Raw genomic sequence first — 18,262 nt, 5'->3', positions numbered from 1 at the left:
GTCCTGTCCCAGGGCTGCTGGAATTTGGTTTCAGGGGACACCGAGGTCTACTCTCCCCTTCTCCCTCTTGGGAGCTGAGGAGAGTGTCCCTTACAGTCTGGGAGTCTGGAGGGTGTCCCTCTGGAGCAGTGAAGCCAGGATTGGCTTCTGTCTGTCTGTCCAGCTTCCTTCCTTCCGGGTTTTTCTGCACCCCCCCTCCCTCCTCCTTCTGTCTGTCTGCTGCTTGGGGTGTGGGTCTGTGTCTGTGTCTGGGGGCCTCTGCTGCAGGGAGGAAAAGTGTTGCTCTGGGAGAGGTGAGCTGGGCATGTGACTGAGCCCTGGGAAAGGGGCTTGGAGGCCCCCTTGATCTTTGGCCTTGGTTTCCTGTTTTACCTAGGAAAGCTGTCTTTGCACAGTATCTGCTGTAACCCTACTGATGCCTCCGGGCAGCTCTCTGAATGAGACCCGCAGGGTGGGTGGGCTTCCACTCCCCTTGCTCTCCCCCCTCCTCAGCCTCTCCAAGGAGCAGCTACTTTTTCTGGGCTGGGGCTGCCTGGCTTGTCTGTTGCCCCCCAGCACTAGCTTGGCTGCCTTCTCTGGGTCAGGACCATGATTTCATGGCCCCAGGGGAAGAGCACGTTCAGGCCCTGTCTTTCTGGTATCAGCTCTGAGGCGCCTGCTGATAGGAGCTTCAGGACAGGATGAGAATGGGAGAGAAAGGAAGGTAAGGGGCTTGTCGGGGGGGGGGGGCCTGGTATCAGGATGGAAGGCGCTGCCCTCCCTCAGCTGATCAGGCTCCTTGGCCTTGGAGAACCAGGCCTGGAAGCTCAGTCTTCTGGCCACTTGCCTCTGGAGGTTCTCTGCTTACCTGTGTTGCTTCTGATTGGGGTGGGGCAGGGGTTAATGCTGGAAAGGGTGCTCCTGAAGGGGAGAATACCTATATAACCTTGGATCCAGTGTGACTCTTGTGCTCGGGGTAGCAGGGGCCTCACGCTAGAGATGGTTTCTGGAGGTCCATATGGAGGCTCAGAGTCTCTAATTACTGAGGTTGAGGGTCCAGGTGGGAAGAGATTACAGAGTCCTGGAGAAGGATCAGTGTTGGTGGTCCACAATCGATCACAACAGTGGTAATGTGCGACCTAGTGAACTTGCTTATTGAGTCTGTGTTGGGCACCCATGATTCCCTTTGGATAGTGTCTGCCTCCCAACTTCTGAGTATTTCAGTTAAGCAGGAGCCCTGGGCCGCAGACTCAACTTCCATGAAGAGGCAGGGCGATAGTCTTCTGGGCAGAGGCCTAGTGGGTGGCAGTGTCGACTCAGCAAGGGCTGGAATGCCTGGCACCTGCTTTAGATTAAAGGAGATGCCTGCAAAGGGGGCTGCCTGCCTGCAGGGGGAGGGGCTGGGATGGAGCTGCGTGGAGCCCAGGAGTGGGGTGGAAGGAAAGGAGCAGGGTTGCAGGCAGCAGCAGCTCTGGCAGGAGTGGAGGGAGCCAGCAGTCACCCAGCTCAGCAGCCCCTCCTCCAGGGAGTCCAAGACAGGAGCTGGGGGCCGCCACACTGCCTCTGGCGCCACCGGCTGAAGTTCCGTTCCAGCGCCCTGGGGGGGCAGCTGCAGGGAGCCAGGGTGTCTGAGTGTCCAGTCTGCCCAGGACTGGAGGAGGCCTGCAAGGAGGTAGGGGGCACTTTGGGGTTCTTTTTGGCCTGATGCCATGTTTACTCTTCTGGGGGCTCCTTGGTTGCTGGTAGTGAGGCACTCCAAGAGCCTGGGCACCCAGGGGTGATGGGGAAACGGCATCCTTTCCCTGTGCCAGGAGCCCTGGGCACTGCTTGGTTGCTGACCTCGGGGGAGGGGGCAGAGGGGATGGCACCGTGGGAAAGTGGGCAGCCGTGGGAGCCAAGCGGGTACAGGCTGGGTGCCGCGGGCAGGGAGCCTCTGCCAGGCCTGCTCTCCCTGGGGTGGGGCTGGCTGTTCCAGGGACTGGCTCAACCTGTTGAGCACCTGGCTGCTCTAGCTTGGCATCTGTGCCCCTGCCTGCCAGCCCCACCAGCTGCCCACCCATAAGCCACACTGTGGGGGCTGCCCCCAGGGATCTGGGGCGAGGAGGCTCTGACTGGCCAAGGGGCCAGGATGGAGCTGGTAGAGGCTCCTCCAGGGGCTCTAAGTTTCCCCAGGTCCCACCCTCTAACTACCAGAGCTTCGGCTGGAGCCAGTTGGAGGGCCAGGTCGCCAGAGGCTAGGAGTGAGGGGCAAGGTGAAGAAAGCTGCAGCAAGAGGAGCTGCATGTCACTTGGATGGGCCTCCCTGAAGGCAGCCTGGAGTTAAGGCCTGGCATTTCCTCTGCTGGGTGCCAGGGCCAGGCCTCCAGAGCCCCACCCCCAGCCTGGCTTGACCTCCCCTCCCTGGGAGAGAGCTGCCGACTTTCCCTGGAGGTTGGGGGAGGGGCAGTAAGGGCATCCTGGTGCCCTGGGAGGAGAGGGGTGACTTCCTGGATGTGGGGGTCTGTTGTAGTGCCTCAGCCTCCCGAAGAGCCCCCCTCCCTGGGAACCCAGATAGGAAGCTCTGGCTTCCCAGGGAGATGTCCCCCACCCTGCCCTGAGGGTGGGTGGTCCTGGGTCCCCTGGAAGGTCCCTGACCCCCTGCAGGCCCTTGCTGTCCTCCCACACCCTCTGACCCTGTAGCTTTAGGCCTGCCTTGGGGCTCTGCTAGCTGGCGGGGAAGGGGAGCCAGCTGCCACCCTGTAGGGGGAAAGGTGGCCACCACCAGCCACCCATGGGTCAGGGAAGGGCCCAGGTAGGTTCCTTCGCCTTCTTTCTCTAGTCAGTGGCTAAAGTGGAGACCTCTCCTTCTCTGCCTCCTTTCCACCCCAGGCCCTCCCTGCTTGGCCCTGGGCCACCTGCCCCTCCTAACCTTGGTGTCTGGCCTAGTCCCCGTCCCCAGGGGCTGGGATGCCCTCTGTCCAAGTCCCTCTTCCAATGGGCTGGTGGCCCTGCGCTGGCCTGTCTTCCCCCTCTCCTTCACTCTCCACCCCCCAGCCTCAACTGAGAATGGCCCTGAATCCAGCATTTCCAGCATTTCGAAACCAGGATTGTTTTGAAATCCCTGAGTACTTCTCCACCCCACTGCTCTGACTCCCCTCCTCCCCACTAGCCCAGAATTTAGTCCTCTAATCTGACTTCATGCTGTGCATTGCCTCTGTGTGTGTGTGTGTGTGTGTGTGCGCGCTAGCACATGGCCATGTGCATACTACTCTGTGTGTATGTGTGTGTGCTCGTGTATCCCAGTGTGGGTCTGTCTTCTATCTGTCAGTAGTTCTGTGTGACTGGCTGATGTCATTTGTGTTTCCCGAGCTCTCTTTGGCCTTCTCTGAGTATGGGAGCCTCTATGGGTCTTAAGGAGTCATTTTTGGGGAGTTTGGGTTATTTTAAAGAGGTATCCTGGATGTGTGTCTTTGGGGGTTGTGTCTGTTTCTCTCTCAGATACACGTCTGGGAGTATCTGAGGAGTATGTGTGCTCGGGATTGTGTCTCTGATGCATGTGCATGTGTGCGTACGTGCGCACGCTCAGTGCGCTCGCTTCTGTTGCCGCCTCTAGCCTCCTCCCTTAGAACATGTCTGGGGTGCGGAGCCACAGGTCTCCCCACAGCTCCCTGGGACATGGAGTCCTCTGTCCTTTGATAGGGAGGTTTCTTGGAGCGAGGCCAAGGCTTCTGGCAGTTCTGTGGTCCTTGGAGAGAAACTGTGCAGTGGGGAGACTTTGGGATAAACTGTCCCCAAGGCTGGGCTCTCTTCCTCTGCCCTTCACAGACACCCGGCACCTTAAGGGATCCCAGTACTCCCAGTCCATTCTCTTCTTGTCCTGGTGATATCATGGGGGCTGTCACAGGGCGGCCCAGTGCTCTCCAGAAAGGGCTGGGGAAAGGGAGTTAACCCTCCACCCTTGGGGTCGCTTGCTTCATTTGGGACAAGAAACAGCCAGCCACATCAGACCTGGGAGCTTGGTGGCTGAAGTTCAGAAAAGTTGACTTTGCTAGCTAGGGGCAGACAGCAAAACAAGACAAGACACTCATATTTCCAGCCTGAGCAGAAGACAGAGGGGCCTGGAACGCTGGGGCGGGGGTGGGCGGTGATGTGCCACCCCAGAAATATGAAGCGTTGGATGTGAGGCCAGCTGCCATTGTAGCCTTGACGCTGGGAAGTCCTTCTTGATGTCTGACCTTAATCATGTTTTATAGGAGGGGGTGGGGATCGCTAAGGGGAGCTTTCTTTCTTTCTTTTTTTGCCAAAGCAAGAGTTGTGTTAGTAGAGTTATGTCTGCATGGGATGCGGGCCCCTGGAACCCCTGATGCCTCGCTATGACTCAGTTCCCCATCCTGGGACCTCAGGCTATAATTGAATACTTTCCTCTAGAAGCACTTGTAGCAAATCAGTGAAGAAGAGCGTTGGGGCAGAGGCTGTTTGTCGGAGTCAAGGGCCTATGGAGACGGCAGCACGAGGTGGGCAGAGAGAAAAGTTGTCTGTTCATAAACCCCCTTCCCATGGCCTCTGGGCCCAGGACGCAGTGGGAGGAAGGGAGGGGTAGAGACACAGGTTGGTACAGTGCTCAGTGACCCAGCAGGGGGAGGGCCTTGGCAAGGAATTTTCAGTTTGTTTCTCAGTCTCTGTCTCTGAGACACGCACACACACATCACTGCAGACACCCTGTGCTTGCCCCGTAGAACTGGAAGTTGGGCCCAGCGGGACCTTCCCCAACTCCCCTGTCGTGTGCCTGGGAGCACCACAGGCTGGAGAGGGTTAAGTCTGGTTGGCAGGGACACCCCCCCACCCAGTGCAGTGAGAGAGAGGGAGGGGTGGTTAGCAGCTTGCTCTAGTTGGCGTCTCTCCCAGAATTCTTCGGAAAAGAACTCCCCTTTGACCCCCAGTACAAACTGAGCCCAGCCACCAGCCTCCCTCCCGCTTGCCTGTGGGAGCTTCACCCAGCCCCCTCCTACTGAACTGCTAAGCCTGATTCTCTCACCCTAGGCCCTCCCAGCCAAGCCCGGTCCCCAGGGGCATCTTCAGGGGACAAGAGAGACCACATGGGGACATAGGACCCACACCATTCTTCTCCTTGACATAGGATAACCCCGGGGTGGCTGGTGCTGGAAGCTGGGGTCCTCAGGCCTCCCCATCCATCCCTCCACCCGGGTCCTCAGGCCAGGCCGTGGGAGTCCTCCCCCCTCTCCCTGTGGGCTGAGCTCTGAGGGAGCTCTAAGGCATCTCCAGCGCCTTCTCCTTTCCTGCTTGCAGGGGAGGGAGGGGGAGCTGTGCGGTGGGGCCGCTGGGTCAGGCCTGGCTCCCAGCCAATCCACAGAAGTCGTGGAGGGGGGGTGGTGTCCAAGTAGCTCAGGGACTTCCTGGAGCTGCAGGCCCGTCTGTGTGTACATGCTTAGTGGTGTGCGTGCTGGGGGTGGGGCCGGGGCTCTGGGAGGAGCAGGGGTAGAGATTGCTGGCCTGGGGCTTCTAGCTGTGACCCTCTCTCCACAGGGAGCCCCAGCCCAGATCACACCCTTGAGCCTGAGCCCGACACGCATTATCCTGAGGTGAGAGGTCTGTGTGCTTATGTGTGTCCTCACAGCCTCCTCGCTCAGCTCTGTCTGCCTCTGCCGTTGCCTCCTGCTTGGCTTTTTGTCTCAGGCGCCCTCCTCCTGGCTCTCTGCCCCCACTTCTCCTTTCATTCTCCTCCCCCCAGAGGAGAGGGTGCTGACTGCCTACAACCTGGAACCCGGTAGGGGATGGGGGCGGGGCCGGGGCAGGAAGGGTTAAAGCGCCACAGCCGCTGCTCCAGTGAAAGTCCCAGCCGGGGTGGGTGGTGGGGAGCCCCAGCCCGGTCACCCCTGGAGGGCAAGGTACGGTTTCCTTCCCGGTCATCCCAAGTTCTTGCTCCCCTTCGCCTGCTGGCTTTGGCCTCAGCTGGCTGAGTGAGTCAAAGCCAGGGTGGCTACCGGCCACAGTAATGTGGTTTCTGCCCTGGCCCCAGACACACACACACACACACACACAGAGGCACACACACGCTTTCTCCCTACTGCCACCCCCACCCCCTCCCTCCCTCCCTCCCTCCCCTCCTTCCTTACTTAGCAACAACTCCCTGAATTCACAACAAACACGCCTGTAGGCTCCTGGTCTGACTAGGGAAAGCTGGAGAAAGCGGAGGACCGCGAGGAGGCACTTCTCCTAGACTGTCCCCAGGAGGGAGGGGCTTCGAATCCCCCCACCCTCCCTGCTGGAGGCCACCACCCCTCAGGGACACAGAGGAAGTGGTCCTGCTTCCAACTCGGGCAATGAAAAAAGTGGGGAGCAGTGCCAGGTGTGGCTGAGCAGGTGTGGGGGTGGGGCCAGGGCTGGGACTCCACTCGTCCCTAGTGAATCCCACTTGACCTTTGACCCCCACCTGCAGAGACTCTTCCTGCCTCTGGGCCTCTCAGCAGGGGCCTGTGCTGTTGTCATGGTAACTTGTCTTGCTCCTTCCCCAGACTCTTAGGGACGAGGATGGGTGACGATGTAACAGACTGGGGGCAGATGGGGCTGGGGTGGCCCAAGAACTCTGGTCTCAGAGCCCCAGTGGGCCAGGCACCTGTGTTGAGGGGGTGGGGAGTGGTGGCCTCTCTTTGATCTCTTCCCTGGGCGGGAGCTGTGGCCTCTAGCTAGGACCTGGTGCGCACTGGGGTTGGAGGGAGCATGGAATGAGGGGGTGAGGCACCATTCTTTCGTCATAGCACAGAGGGCTGCTACCAGGGTGAACATGTATTGTGAAATGGTTAATAGCCCAGTTGCTGGAGTGTCTGAGTTCAAATCCTGACTCTTCTAATTTTGGACTGTGTGCCTCAGGCAAATTACTCAAGTTCCCTGGGCCTCGGTTTTCTTAGCTGTAAAGTGGGGATAACAAAAGAACTTTCTTGTAGAGTACTAAATTAGAGGATTAAATTAAATAATGCCTGTGAAGCCTTCAGGACAGCTTGATGTTACAGAGTAAATGCTCAATAAATATTAGAGAGCCCCCTCGTTATTATTAGTCATAGCTCTTCGTAGGAACTTGTGGTCCTCCTGGGGGCTTTAGCAGGGGAAGAATTGATGGGGGTGGGGAGAGTGTGGACGGTGAGGCAGAGACAGCCTTTCCAGCACTTCAGACTCCTAGATTCTAATACCCATCCAGACCCACCTTCTTGCTGCCTCAGTCTCCCCACTGAGGGGAAACTAACATCTTGGTTGAAAGTTTGCCGAATAGCCATGGGCCTGGAGAGGGGTCTGAGGTCTTAGGGCCTGTCTCCCTCCGCATCTCCCGGCACTTCTCAGGGCTGAGCCCTCCCTCCCCCATGCTGTTCGCTCAGGTCAGCTTCAACACCCCTCCCACCATCCCATCCCCTGACTCTGTTCCTTCACCAGGCTGAACAGCCATTAAGACACTCTGTTCTTAAATGGCTTAGATGGCCGCCTCCTCTCTTTCCTGGCCTAAGGGGTCAGGGACCTTCTTTGGGGAGAAAAGTAGCAGTGTGGGGCTGTGACATGGATGGCAGCTGTTAGGCCTGCCTTGGGGCCCAGGGTCCACTGGATTCCCTGTACCCTGCCTGGACATCTTCCCTGAGCCTGGCAGGGCAGTGCCCAGGCCTGTGATATGTATAGAAGCCCAGATGGGCATGCCTGGCACCTGCTGCACACAGATGGGCAGAAGCCCATCCTGAAGCCCAGAGGAGGGGTGGGGTCATACCAGCATCCAGAGGACACCCCCAGAATCCTTTCCTCTGTGGCGTGGGTGAGTGTGGGCGGGGCTGGGTAAAGTTCTGTTTCGACCCTGTGTGCCCTGGGGCAGGCCAGGGGAGAATGCTGAGTGACTCTGGGTGAGCAAGGCTCCGAAAGGCCCTGGGATGAGAGTCGGATGATGGAGGGGCTAAGGCTTGGGAACTTCTGGGTGAGGAGCCCAGCGCTGGGCAGCAGGGATGGTGTGACCACCAAGAGGGAAGCTCTGCAGATAAGTGGTTTGGTCTTCTGGGGAGTGAGTGTCCAAATCTCTGGAGAAAGTGGATTCAGATGTGGCAGAGTGCCTGGGATACCAGGGCTCTTGGGTACCTTCTCTGGCCTGGTACCAAGGCGGGTGGGCTGGAGCCCCTGGGTCTACTCACCACCTCCTTCTGGGAACAGAGGGAACACCTCCCTTCCATGGGCCTGGGAGTGAGGGCTCAGTGTTGGCCTGGGCCATGCCTCACTGCTGGGCTGGCCATGCCGCTTTTGCCCAGTCCCTGGGGCCTGTTCCTTGGGCAGGCTGGGGCTATTTTTGGGATCGGGCTGGGGCTCTGGGGCTGGTTTCAGATGTTCCAATGTGAACAGGAGAAAATGGGAACAGATGGCTGGAGGGTTCCAATCAGCAGGTCCTGCTGGGAGCAGGTTATTTTTAGGGCCTTGTTAACCCTTTGGGGGCTGTGGAGCCACCCTGAGAGGGACAGCCCTCTCTAGTTGAGAAGAGCACAGGTCTTCTCTCTGGACCTCTACTTTCAGAACTGCTTGTCCCAGTTGCTCTTCTTTCCCTCTCAGACCCTCCACTCTTTAAAGAGGCCCATGGCAAGAAAGTAGGCTCCAGCTTCCTCCCAGCCCAGACCCTGCACGGAGACTGCCAAGGAGTAGGATGGGGAGAGGGGTGGCTGGTGGAGGGGACGGGACGTGGGCCACTGTTGAAAGGAAACTCCCCTTTGCTTTTCTCCTGGGGTTTTGAGACAGCCCTGAGGCTAAGAGAGTGGATAACTGCCCTCTGGGTTCATGCTCTGGGTTTGAGTGTATGTCGATACACCCAGTGATGCCCAGGGGAGTGCTAGCTGAGGGAGCTGGCCTCTGTGAGGACAGAGAAAAAGCCAAGTTTTTGTACTTGATACCACTGGGATGATGCCCATTGCCCCGATCCCTTGGATACTCAAGAGCAAATATCTCGAGAGTGCCCATCTTTACCAGATGCCCACGGATTTGGGTGCCATGTAGGGTGTAAAGAAGGGGACATCATGGCCAGAGGTGGTTTGTTGAGGGCCGAGTATGTCACAGGCATTCTGTTGGATGATTTCACTATTAGTATCTCACCCAGTGTATTGATCCTCATTTTGCAGATGAGGAAACTGAGGCTCAGAGGGCTGAAGGGATGGACAAGGTCCTATCGCTCAGAAGGGGTGGGATGTGATTGGCATCCTTGTCGGCCTGACTGCAAACCCGGTTCTCATTCCATTGCATCACTCTCACTGCCTGCCAGTGTCCCAGCCCCAGAGGGCGAGGCTGATGGGACTGGGCCTCCTCAGGGAGCAGGTCTATGGAATGAGTGTAGGCACGGAGGCCTGGGGTCCGGGGACCCTGCCTGTCACTGCTCTCGCAATCCCTTAAGCCCTTCTTGCCTGAGGGTGCCAGGACTGACACCAGAAACCCCGTTTGGCCTTCCTGTCTTCCCTGCGGGAGGATCACAGGCATACATCCTGTCTCATCAGCCCCCACCCCCACCCGTCCTGGCCCACATGCCCCTGCTTCCTGTAGGGTCACAGCAGTCTGGACGTCAATGTGGGCAGAGCTCGAGGGCCCTCCAGCTGCTGCTGGTGCCAAGAGTTTGGGCCAGGCCTGCGAGGTGAGGGCTGGGAGGATGCCTCTCACGCTGGCAGTACCTGGGGGAGAGAGCAGAGCGGGCAGGCGGGCTCTGGGTGAGGTCCCGCGCCCCATGGTGCATTGCCTGTACCAGCAGTCTGCCCGCACTCGCAACTCCCACAATGGCCCCATTGTTCCCAGCCGCCAGGCAGTCAGGCAGTTTGGAGGAGGTTCCTGGGCCACCCCTAATCCCACCCCCCCAAAAAAGGGCCAGATTAACCCCTTGGAGGATAGAGGCCAGGTGAGGGCCCACAGGGAGCTACCCTGCCCATTCCTCCCTTCTGGGAATCCGGGCTTGGGATGCCACCTCCCAACACGTGTACCCAGCGACAGGGCATCTGGGGAGATCGGGGTTTCCCACAGGGTGGGGAGTAGCGCCTAGACCCTCTCCCACACCCAGGGTGGTGTAGGTGCCAGGGAGCAGGAAGTGCCAGTGGGGTGGCAGGCGGAGACCAGATATATTTGGGCCGGTGGGGCTACTTCCAGCCACCGAGGCCTGCCCTACTGGCTCCTGAGCTCCTTTCCTTCCTGTGAAACCAGAGCTGGGTTGGGCCTCGCTCAGGATTTCGGTGGATTTAAAGAGGCAGTACCACCCCTGACGGCCTGGCTTCCTCTCCCCCTCCCGAGGCAGGGTCTGGGGCAGAGAGAGGACTGCAGAGCTGCGTGCTCCTCCCTTGCCCCAGGCTAACCCCTGGCCCTTGCCCCTGCTGGGGTACCAGGCTTTTGGCACTCCCTTCTCCCAGAGCTTTGGGTGGGTGGGGTGGGCGGGGGTGGGCTGTGGTTTCCTGTGTTGGCTGTTTGTGCCTGGCCCAGAGTGCCCGCTGCCTGCCTGGGCTTCCTGCCCTGTCTTGTTTCCTTGTGCCCCCCTCCCCCTCCCCCTCCCCTCCCCCCGGGGGAAGCAGCAGCCAGAGCTTGGGCAGTAGCATTTGGGGGCACCCTACTGCCAGGCCGTGACTGCTTCCCAAGGCCTGGCCACTTGGGCACTGGCTACGGGAGCCAAGTGAGGTGACCTCCGGCTTGTCTAGGCAATGCCACTTGGTCCGGTAGTTTCCAGAAGGGCAGAATCCCCTTCAGAAGGACCCTGTTCAAAGACCCCAGACTGGAAGAAGGTCTGGGGCCAGGAGTTTCCATGTCCCAGCAGGGTTCGGGTTGCCTTGACATCACCCTGGGGCTGCAGGTGGGGTAAGGCTGGAAACTCCCAGACAAAATGGTTGATTTGCATGGTCTCCTTTGGCAGGAGGTGGGCGGAAGTGGGGAGAGCTGCTAGGAACCAGGGTGAGGGGAAGGCCCCCCAAGCCTGGAAGTCCCCACACAGAGGGTCCCAGAGCAATACCTTGGTTCTTGAGCAGATTTCCTGCTGGGCTCTGAATCTCTGACCTTCCCACCCGGCTGAGTCACCACCTCAGGAAGAGGAAGTGACCTGGGTGGTAGAGGAGAGCTTCTAGGGACCAAGGAGTCCTGACACCCAAGAGAAAGGGGACCTGGGACCTTGTTGTCTTGAGGGCTGCCTCTCCCTGAGTCAGTGGCCCAGGATCCCACCACTAACACTCCCAGAAGGTTCCTGTTCTTTCAGCTACCACAGGGTCCTAGCAGCCCATTTCCTCTCTAGGGGCGTCTGCCCACTGCGTGTGGAAGCATGGACCCTCCAAGCGTGTCCTCACTGCGTCTTTGGGACGGTTCTGAGCTGGGCAATAAGACTGGTGGGCTGGCTGGTGAACCAAGGAGAGGCTCCCAAGGTGGGGGCAGCTGGAAATAGGCAGGTTGCCCCGTCGAAGCCTTCCTGGTCTCCCTCCCCCAGCTGAGGTTAGGTGCACTTTAACTCTTAGGTCACTGCCCACCCCCACCCCCACCCCCGCCCCCGCACCCCACGTTGCACCAGGAGGGCAAGATCTCAGGCAAGCGTTGTCTCAGCAGCCTCCTGGGCTCCATTCTCATAGGTCTGCCCCTGGCCTCTTCACTCAGGTGACTGGCACCTGCTCCCTGTTTGTGAGCACATGTCACTGCTCCCCACCCTACCCCCTAAGAGGCAACCACAGCGCTGTGTTCCCAGAGCTCCATCCCTGTCCTTTCACCCATCTCAGGGGCTCCTGGCCTGGTGCCAGGAAGCTCCTTCACTGTTTGTTTAAAAACTGCACCCACCAGGAATCAGCTTTCCTGCCTCCCATCCCCAAGGTTTTCCAGGTCTCTTCTGGGGACTGTGAGTGCTAGAGGAGGACGGGGATCTCTGGGATCTGGGGCAGACCCCTGAGGGGCAAAGGGGGGAGGTGTGAGATGGGAAAGTCCTGACTCATCTGTACTTGACTCAGCTCGTCCTGCCGCTGGGTGGGAGCGAGGGGGTGGAGTCCTAGAGGGGAGGGCAACTCCAAGATTCTTCTGGAGAGGAGGAGGCTCGGCCTGACTGGGTGCCCTGGAGAAGACTAATTTTCTAACAGCCCCTTCCCAGATTATTAGATGTCCTAATATTTGAAGCTGTAAACAGAGGAAAGTGGGTGGCCTTTGCCCTGCCCCAACCCCGGGGGCCTGGGTCCGGTGACCTGCGGCGTGTGGGAAGCCCATCTGTCTGGTGCAGGCTCAGATGAGCTGTCATGATTTGAGGGGAGGACACTGCAGTGTAGGGGAAACACCAGGGGAATGGGGTCTTGGGGCTGCCATGTAACGGTCACGTGACCCGGGGGCCTGTCACTTCCTTTTCCCAGATCTCAGTTTCCTCACTGTGAGATGGGGATAATAATGCTGTCGTGGCAGGTGGTTGGTAGTTCTGAGGATCAGCAAGGTGGGGAAGGTGGAAGCCTGGGACCCATGTCAGCCCCATAGGCCTGCCCCTAAGCCCAGGTGCCCTCCAGCTCTCCCCGCCTCAGTCCCCCCAACCCCCCGCACCCGACCCCGCGTGATGCAGGAGATGGGGGCTGGCAGCAGGCTGCTTCCCAGCCAGGCCCTGGACTTTGGAATCTTCCCCTGAGGAGCCTCCCTCCCTAGAGACAGAGCTGGGGTGGGGAAGGCCAATGTGCCCTGGGGTTAAGTTAGGGTTAGACTCCCACAGGGTCACTGGTGTGGGCCCCCCCCCACCCCAGGTCCCAGCCCAGCCTCCGGCGGCAGCTCGGCAGGGAATGTGGGCCGGTGTCTGGCTGGGCCTGTCACGGGGACAAAGCTTCTGGCCCAAGACTCCTCCTCTCCCCCCACCCCTTTCTGGGATCTGCGGGGGGAGGGGGGGACAGGGCTGGGGGTGGTCGGGTGAGGCTTCTGTGTTTGTGTAAGTCTGTTTGTTGGTGTATCTATGGCCCAGCGTGTGTGTTTCTTTGTGACTACCGGGCTCAACTTTCTATGGCTCCCTTGTGGCCGGGCCTCAGTCTTTTCATCTGTTCAGTGAGTCGATGCGCTCCCTCTCTGCCCTCTGGCCGCCTCTGGAAACATGCCCCAGGCTGCTGCTGTGCTCCTGCTTCGGCCAGCGCCTCCCTCGCCCTCCCGCACACCTCCGCGGGCCGGCGTGAGCGCGCCTCTAGTTTCCTGGGCTCCGTGCGTGTCTTTGTCTCCCCGTCCACGTGTGAGCTGCGAGTGTGTGTGAGTCAGAGCTTGGGTGCTGCTGGGTCCCGGGGCCCCTGCCTGGCGGCGCCCAGCGCTGGACCGAAACTCGGCCCCGCCGTGGCGCGCGCCAGGCCCCTCGCCGCACTTGGCCGTGGGTCTGTCCGGGCGGCGCGTGCGGGGCCGGGAGAGGCACGCTGCAGTCCTGCCCGTCGCCCGCTCCCCGACTCGCTGGCTCGCTGGCTCTCTCGCTCGCTCGCTCGCTCGCTCGGCCTCTCCGCTCTGGCTCTGCCGAAGGGGGCGGGGTGGGGTGCTGGGGCGGGGGGAGGGGAGGCTCCTGCATTCTTGCGGTCGGGGAGGAATCTGAGCCAGCGTTACTGGTCTCCAGAAGAGCCCAGCTGCAGCCCCGGGGCCCCGCCAGGCCTCTCGCTGCCCGCCCGGGCCTGCTGGGATGGGCACGGGCTAGGCCTCGAGCTGGGGGCGGGGCATCGCCCCTACCCGCGGCCCCCTTCCCGCCTGGGCGCCCAGGGGCAGGGCTCAGCGCTGGGGGCGGGACGCCAGGGGGTCCCCCGTCCCCCGGGTGAGGGGCGCGCCTGGGGGCGGGAGACCCCCCCACCCCGGGGCCTGACAGACCTCGCGGCCGCCCCAAGTGGGCACTTTTGCAACCCATCCTTTTAGTGAATTCTGCCCCTGTGGCCCAGGGGGGTCTTGCTAGAGACTGCAAGCTCCCTGAGGGTAAGGTGCGGGAGGAATGGGGATAGGAGCGGCCACTAGGATCCAGACCCCGACTAGTAATCCTTCCTTGCCATTCACACCCTACCCTATCCAGTTCCCTAGTCCCAGGGCTGTTGGGTCCTCCCGTCTCCCCTCCCCTTCTCACACCCCCTCCCCAAGTCACAAGTTTTCTCTTTGGGGCTTGTTGCTGCAGTCCCTGCTCCAGTACCGAGTACCTGGCTGGGCCCTGGGCACGCACAGGGGCCGTAGCCCCACTGTGTGTGGGAACCATGAGGATCCTGGCTAACAAGACAAGGTGTGTGGGTGTCGCGGAGGGCGGGATATGTGTGTGGAGTGAGGGGAAGGGAAGGGCCCAGTAGTGATGGGACTGAACTGTGCAGGCTTGGAAAGCGAGCCCCCCTGAGTACCTGGCTTCCAGGCCACCAGCGGGCTAAAGGGGGGTCAGAATGGGAAGGCCTGCCCCGAGGCAGGAGCCCACAGCTTTAGTGCCTGGGCCCAGGGGACAGAGGGGAATGGCAACCAGCTAAGCCTGCTGTTCTAGTCCCTTCCAGCCCTTTCCTCTTAAAAACGGTTTGAGCAGACCCCTGCCCACCCCACTGTCGGGTCCGATGGCGCCCTCTGGCCTCAGTCTAGCTGGGGGTGGGAGCTGGAGGGAGGGGCGGTGCCTGCCTCCCTCCCCTTCTCCAGGAGAAACCGGCAGACAGGGCCAGGCGGCAGCAGCAGGACAGCAGAGCTGAAATAAATCTGAGCTGGTGTGGAATGAGGGGGGATAAATATCCTCTCCCGTGATGTGATCTTTCCAGCGGCTATTAATAGGTCTCCGGGGAGGGGGAGGCGGTGGGGGGAGCGGGCTGGAGCTTAAAGGGCCCGCAGCCTAGGCTGCAGGAATCCTTGGCTTCAGTCTGCTTTGCACGCCAGTCCCCTCCCCGTTTTTTTTCCTGCTCCTGCCTGCCGGCCAGGCATACTAGTAAACCCTCTTGAGGCATTCCCCTCCTGCTCTGGGGAGCTGTCTGGACCAGTGGGTACCACTCTCTGGTGTGCTTTTCCCCACTTCCCCAGGGGAATGGGGCTGGGGCATGAGCAGTGACCCTCAGGTCCTGTGCCCCTTCCATGCTGGTGTTGGGACACATGGCAGTTGAGGTTTGGGGACCTTGGAAGGAGTCTGAAGACAGCAAACCCTTGAAAAGAGGATGCTTAAGTGTTGGCCAGGTGCTAGTGGAGGGGGGTTGCCATGGAGGCTTGCAGTCTGTTGGATGCTGGGGCTGGGGGTGGGTTGGAGTCTGCCAATGTGAGGCCCTGGTTTTCGTTTGAATTGTGGGGATTGGAGGGCGGAGGGGGTTGCCCCATCTTCTCTACCCAAGGTGGAGAGGGGCATCACCCCTTCTCTGAGGAGCCATGGAGGGGGGTAGGGGATAGCTGGTGGTCTTAAGATGCCACTCAGCCCCCACCTCCCCTACCACTAGGTGAGGCAGGATGGGGCGATTAAAATCCAGGCATGCTACACCCCTAGCAGGATTAACTTTTCATGTCTCTTCCACCTTCTCCAGGTTACCCCACCCTAGGAGGAGAGAAGCTCCAGGGAGCCCGCCGCTGTCCCCCCGCGGCCACTGCCCCCCTGCCCCAGCCAAGCCAATGCACCCAGAAAATAAGTTGACCAATCATGGCAAGACAGGGAATGGCGGGGCCCAATCCCAGCACCAGAATGTGAACCAAGGACCCACCTGCAACCTGGGCTCGAAGGGCGTGGGGGCGGGGAACCATGGGGCCAAGGCCAACCAGATCTCACCTAGCAACTCAAGTCTGAAGAACCCCCAGGCAGGGGTGCCCCCTTTCAGCTCGCTCAAGGGCAAAGTGAAGAGGGAGCGGAGCGTGTCTGTGGACTCCGGAGAGCAGCGAGAGGCTGGGACACCGTCCCTGGATTCGGAGGCCAAAGGTATCCCATTTCCTGATCCCCAAGACCCCAGCATCTTCCACAGCCCTAGACTCACACTTGCTGGGAAACCATCTTTCTAGCCCCCTTGCCTAATCCTCAACCCCCACTCCTCTCCAGCATTTATGCCGGGGGCACCTTTCTCTTACCCCCATTATACCCACCCATCTGGTCATTCTCTCAGGATTGGATGGAGATGTCTCATCCTTAGGTGCCACCCATGGAGGGGCCACACAGAGCGATGGGGCCTCTGGTCGGTCAGTCTCATGCCTCTCCTGCTTTCCCACCAGAGCCCCCAGAGCGGGAGAGGGAGGTGCTCTGGGGTGAGAAGCAGACCCTCACACCTCCCAGGAACCTCCTGGTATCCTGGCTGGTGGGAGCTATGGTGTAGGCACTGGGGCCTGGAAGAGTAGCAGCAGTTTCCCCCTCCCCCCCCAGCCCTAATTAGAACCAGTTGTGGTTGAGGATTATGCTGGGCTTGGTGCTGGGTGGGGGAGGGGAGGCAGGCAGCAGGGCTGTAGAGAGAAATCAGAAACAAATGGTGTTGTGGTGGGGGCCAAGGGCTGGCAAGGTGCCCACCATGGCCGGGGCAGTGCCCCCTGGGGTGGGGCATCTGGGAGACGGGGCTTGGGAAGGATCCCGGCTGTGGGAGGACAGGACCTCTGGGTACTCACTCTGACCCCTGCCTGCCTGGGCAGAAGTGGCACCCCGGAGTAAGCGGCGTTGTGTGCTGGAGCGGAAGCAGCCATACAGTGGGGACGAATGGTGCTCAGGACCAGACAGCGAGGAGGATGACAAGCCCATCGGGGCCACCCACAGTGAGTGCCCATCATTGCCACGATGCTGTGGCCCATGGTGCCCCCAGAAGATAGCCCCGTCCTGAGGGAACCTCCCTCTCCTCACCTAGGGCTTTAGAAGGCCCAGCCTGGGAAGAGGGAGCAAAGGGTCAGGAGCCCAGGCTCCTCCTCTCCCACCTCACATCTCTGACTCAGTCCCTCCCTGCACTGTGACAGCTCAGTTGCTGCCTTCCAGGTGCTCAGTGGCCCCCTCTCCCTAGGGACCAGGGTGGGGTAGGTTGAACCTCAGGTGGCCTCTCCTGGCCACATCTGCACCTCCTCCCATGAATTCCTGGCCTATGCTGCCACCTACTGGTTATTAGAGGGAGGGCGGTGAGGGCCCAGCATCGCCGGGAGCTGGACAGCTGGCTCTGCTGCGCAAAGCTGTGCTAAGCCTGGGTGTGAGCTGACATTGCCTGTGTCTCTGGTGCCCTTCCCTACCCTCTAACTGACTCCTGGCAAGTGCCTGGAGCGCATCACCAGGACGAGGAGTGGGTGTGGGTGGACGCCCACCCCTCTCATTCTTGCATTGATCAGCATTTATTTGGGCCTGACACTAGTGATGGGGGAGAAACGGACATACTCCTGCCCTTGGGAAGCCCATATACATTGATTTGATGCTTTCCCTCCAAGCTTATGTCTGTGTGTGGGGAGAAACAACTTAATGCGTAAGAAACTAACCAGAGAATGTTAAATTGTGAACTTGTCGAAAGCCAGACTGTAGAAAGAAGGAAGAAAAAATACGCAGGATACTTTGCTACTTTGCTACTTTGTTTTATTTAATCCTTATAACAGCCTTGTGAGGTAGGTGTTATTATGATGCAGAGGAGGAAACAGACTCAGCAGATGTTTGTGGAAAGAGCAAATTACGTTGGTGGAGGTGGTGTATGGGATCAAATACTGAAGCTTCTGCAGCTGGCTGGCACTTTAAAGGTCATCTGGTCCCAGCCACCCCCCGCCCCCACCCCAGGGGACTCACTGGTGGTCCACAAGCCCCTGGCCAAACCCTTCAGTGATAGATGGGGGTGGTCACTGCTTCCCAGGACAGACCCTCCTCAATTCACTTTTATAACACTAGACTGTACCATTGTAGAAACTTGAAAACACAGGGAAATCAAAGCAGAAATTGCTAACATCCCATACCTGATACCAAGGCAAGCACTTACTGTTTTAGTTATATTGCTGTTAGATTCTCGAAGAGTTCTTAAGGGTAGGGCAGTATAATGTAGAAGTTAAGAGCACAGACTCTGCAATCAGACCGCCTTGGTTTATATCCTGGGTCTTCCACTTATTATTTGTGTAAATTTGGGAAAGGGCCTCAGTTTCCTCATCTATAAAAATAATCTTTTCCTCTTAGCGTTGTTGTGAGGAGTCAATGAGTTGAGACGTGTAGCACACTTAGAACAGTGTTAGCTTTTTTTTTTTTTTCCGGCTGCAGTGGGGCTGCGCGGGGGCTTTCTCTAGTTGAGGCGAGTAGGGGCTACTGTTCGTTGTGGTGCGCGGGCTTCTCATTGCGGTGGCTTCTCTTGTTGCGGAGCACGGGCTCTAGGCGCACGAGCTTCAACAGTTGTGGCTCGCGGGCTCTAGAGCACAGGCTCAGTAGTTACGGTGCACGGGC

At 59.5% G+C, this 18,262-nt stretch overlaps 1 protein-coding gene across 9 annotated transcripts in view; it reads left to right on the top strand.

The window, feature by feature from the left end:
- Nucleotides 1–18,262, top strand: part of BCL9L (BCL9 like) — a 28,728-nt gene that overhangs the window by 1,639 nt on the left and 8,827 nt on the right. The window contains exons 1-5 of one of the 9 annotated variants that reach the window (XM_082626977.1): nucleotides 274–293; nucleotides 5,503–5,558; nucleotides 14,072–14,173; nucleotides 15,426–15,811; nucleotides 16,507–16,626. In XM_082626977.1, the coding sequence (XP_082483103.1) occupies nucleotides 14,148–14,173; nucleotides 15,426–15,811; nucleotides 16,507–16,626 (532 nt within the window). In that variant the 5' untranslated portion in view covers nucleotides 274–293; nucleotides 5,503–5,558; nucleotides 14,072–14,147. Of the gene's footprint in view, nucleotides 1–196; nucleotides 294–1,440; nucleotides 1,652–4,451; nucleotides 4,473–5,502; nucleotides 5,559–14,071; nucleotides 14,174–15,425; nucleotides 15,812–16,506; nucleotides 16,627–18,262 lie in introns of those variants that run through there. The other 8 variants (XM_082626971.1, XM_082626978.1, XM_082626974.1 and 5 more) reach the window with 8 other exon arrangements.

This window comes from Mesoplodon mirus, assembly GCF_964341445.2.
Source record: "Mesoplodon mirus genome assembly, chromosome: 7".
NCBI lineage: Eukaryota > Metazoa > Chordata > Mammalia > Artiodactyla > Ziphiidae > Mesoplodon > Mesoplodon mirus.
Note: the sequence above shows the minus strand (reverse complement) of the source record. Positions and strands in the feature narration are given on the sequence as shown.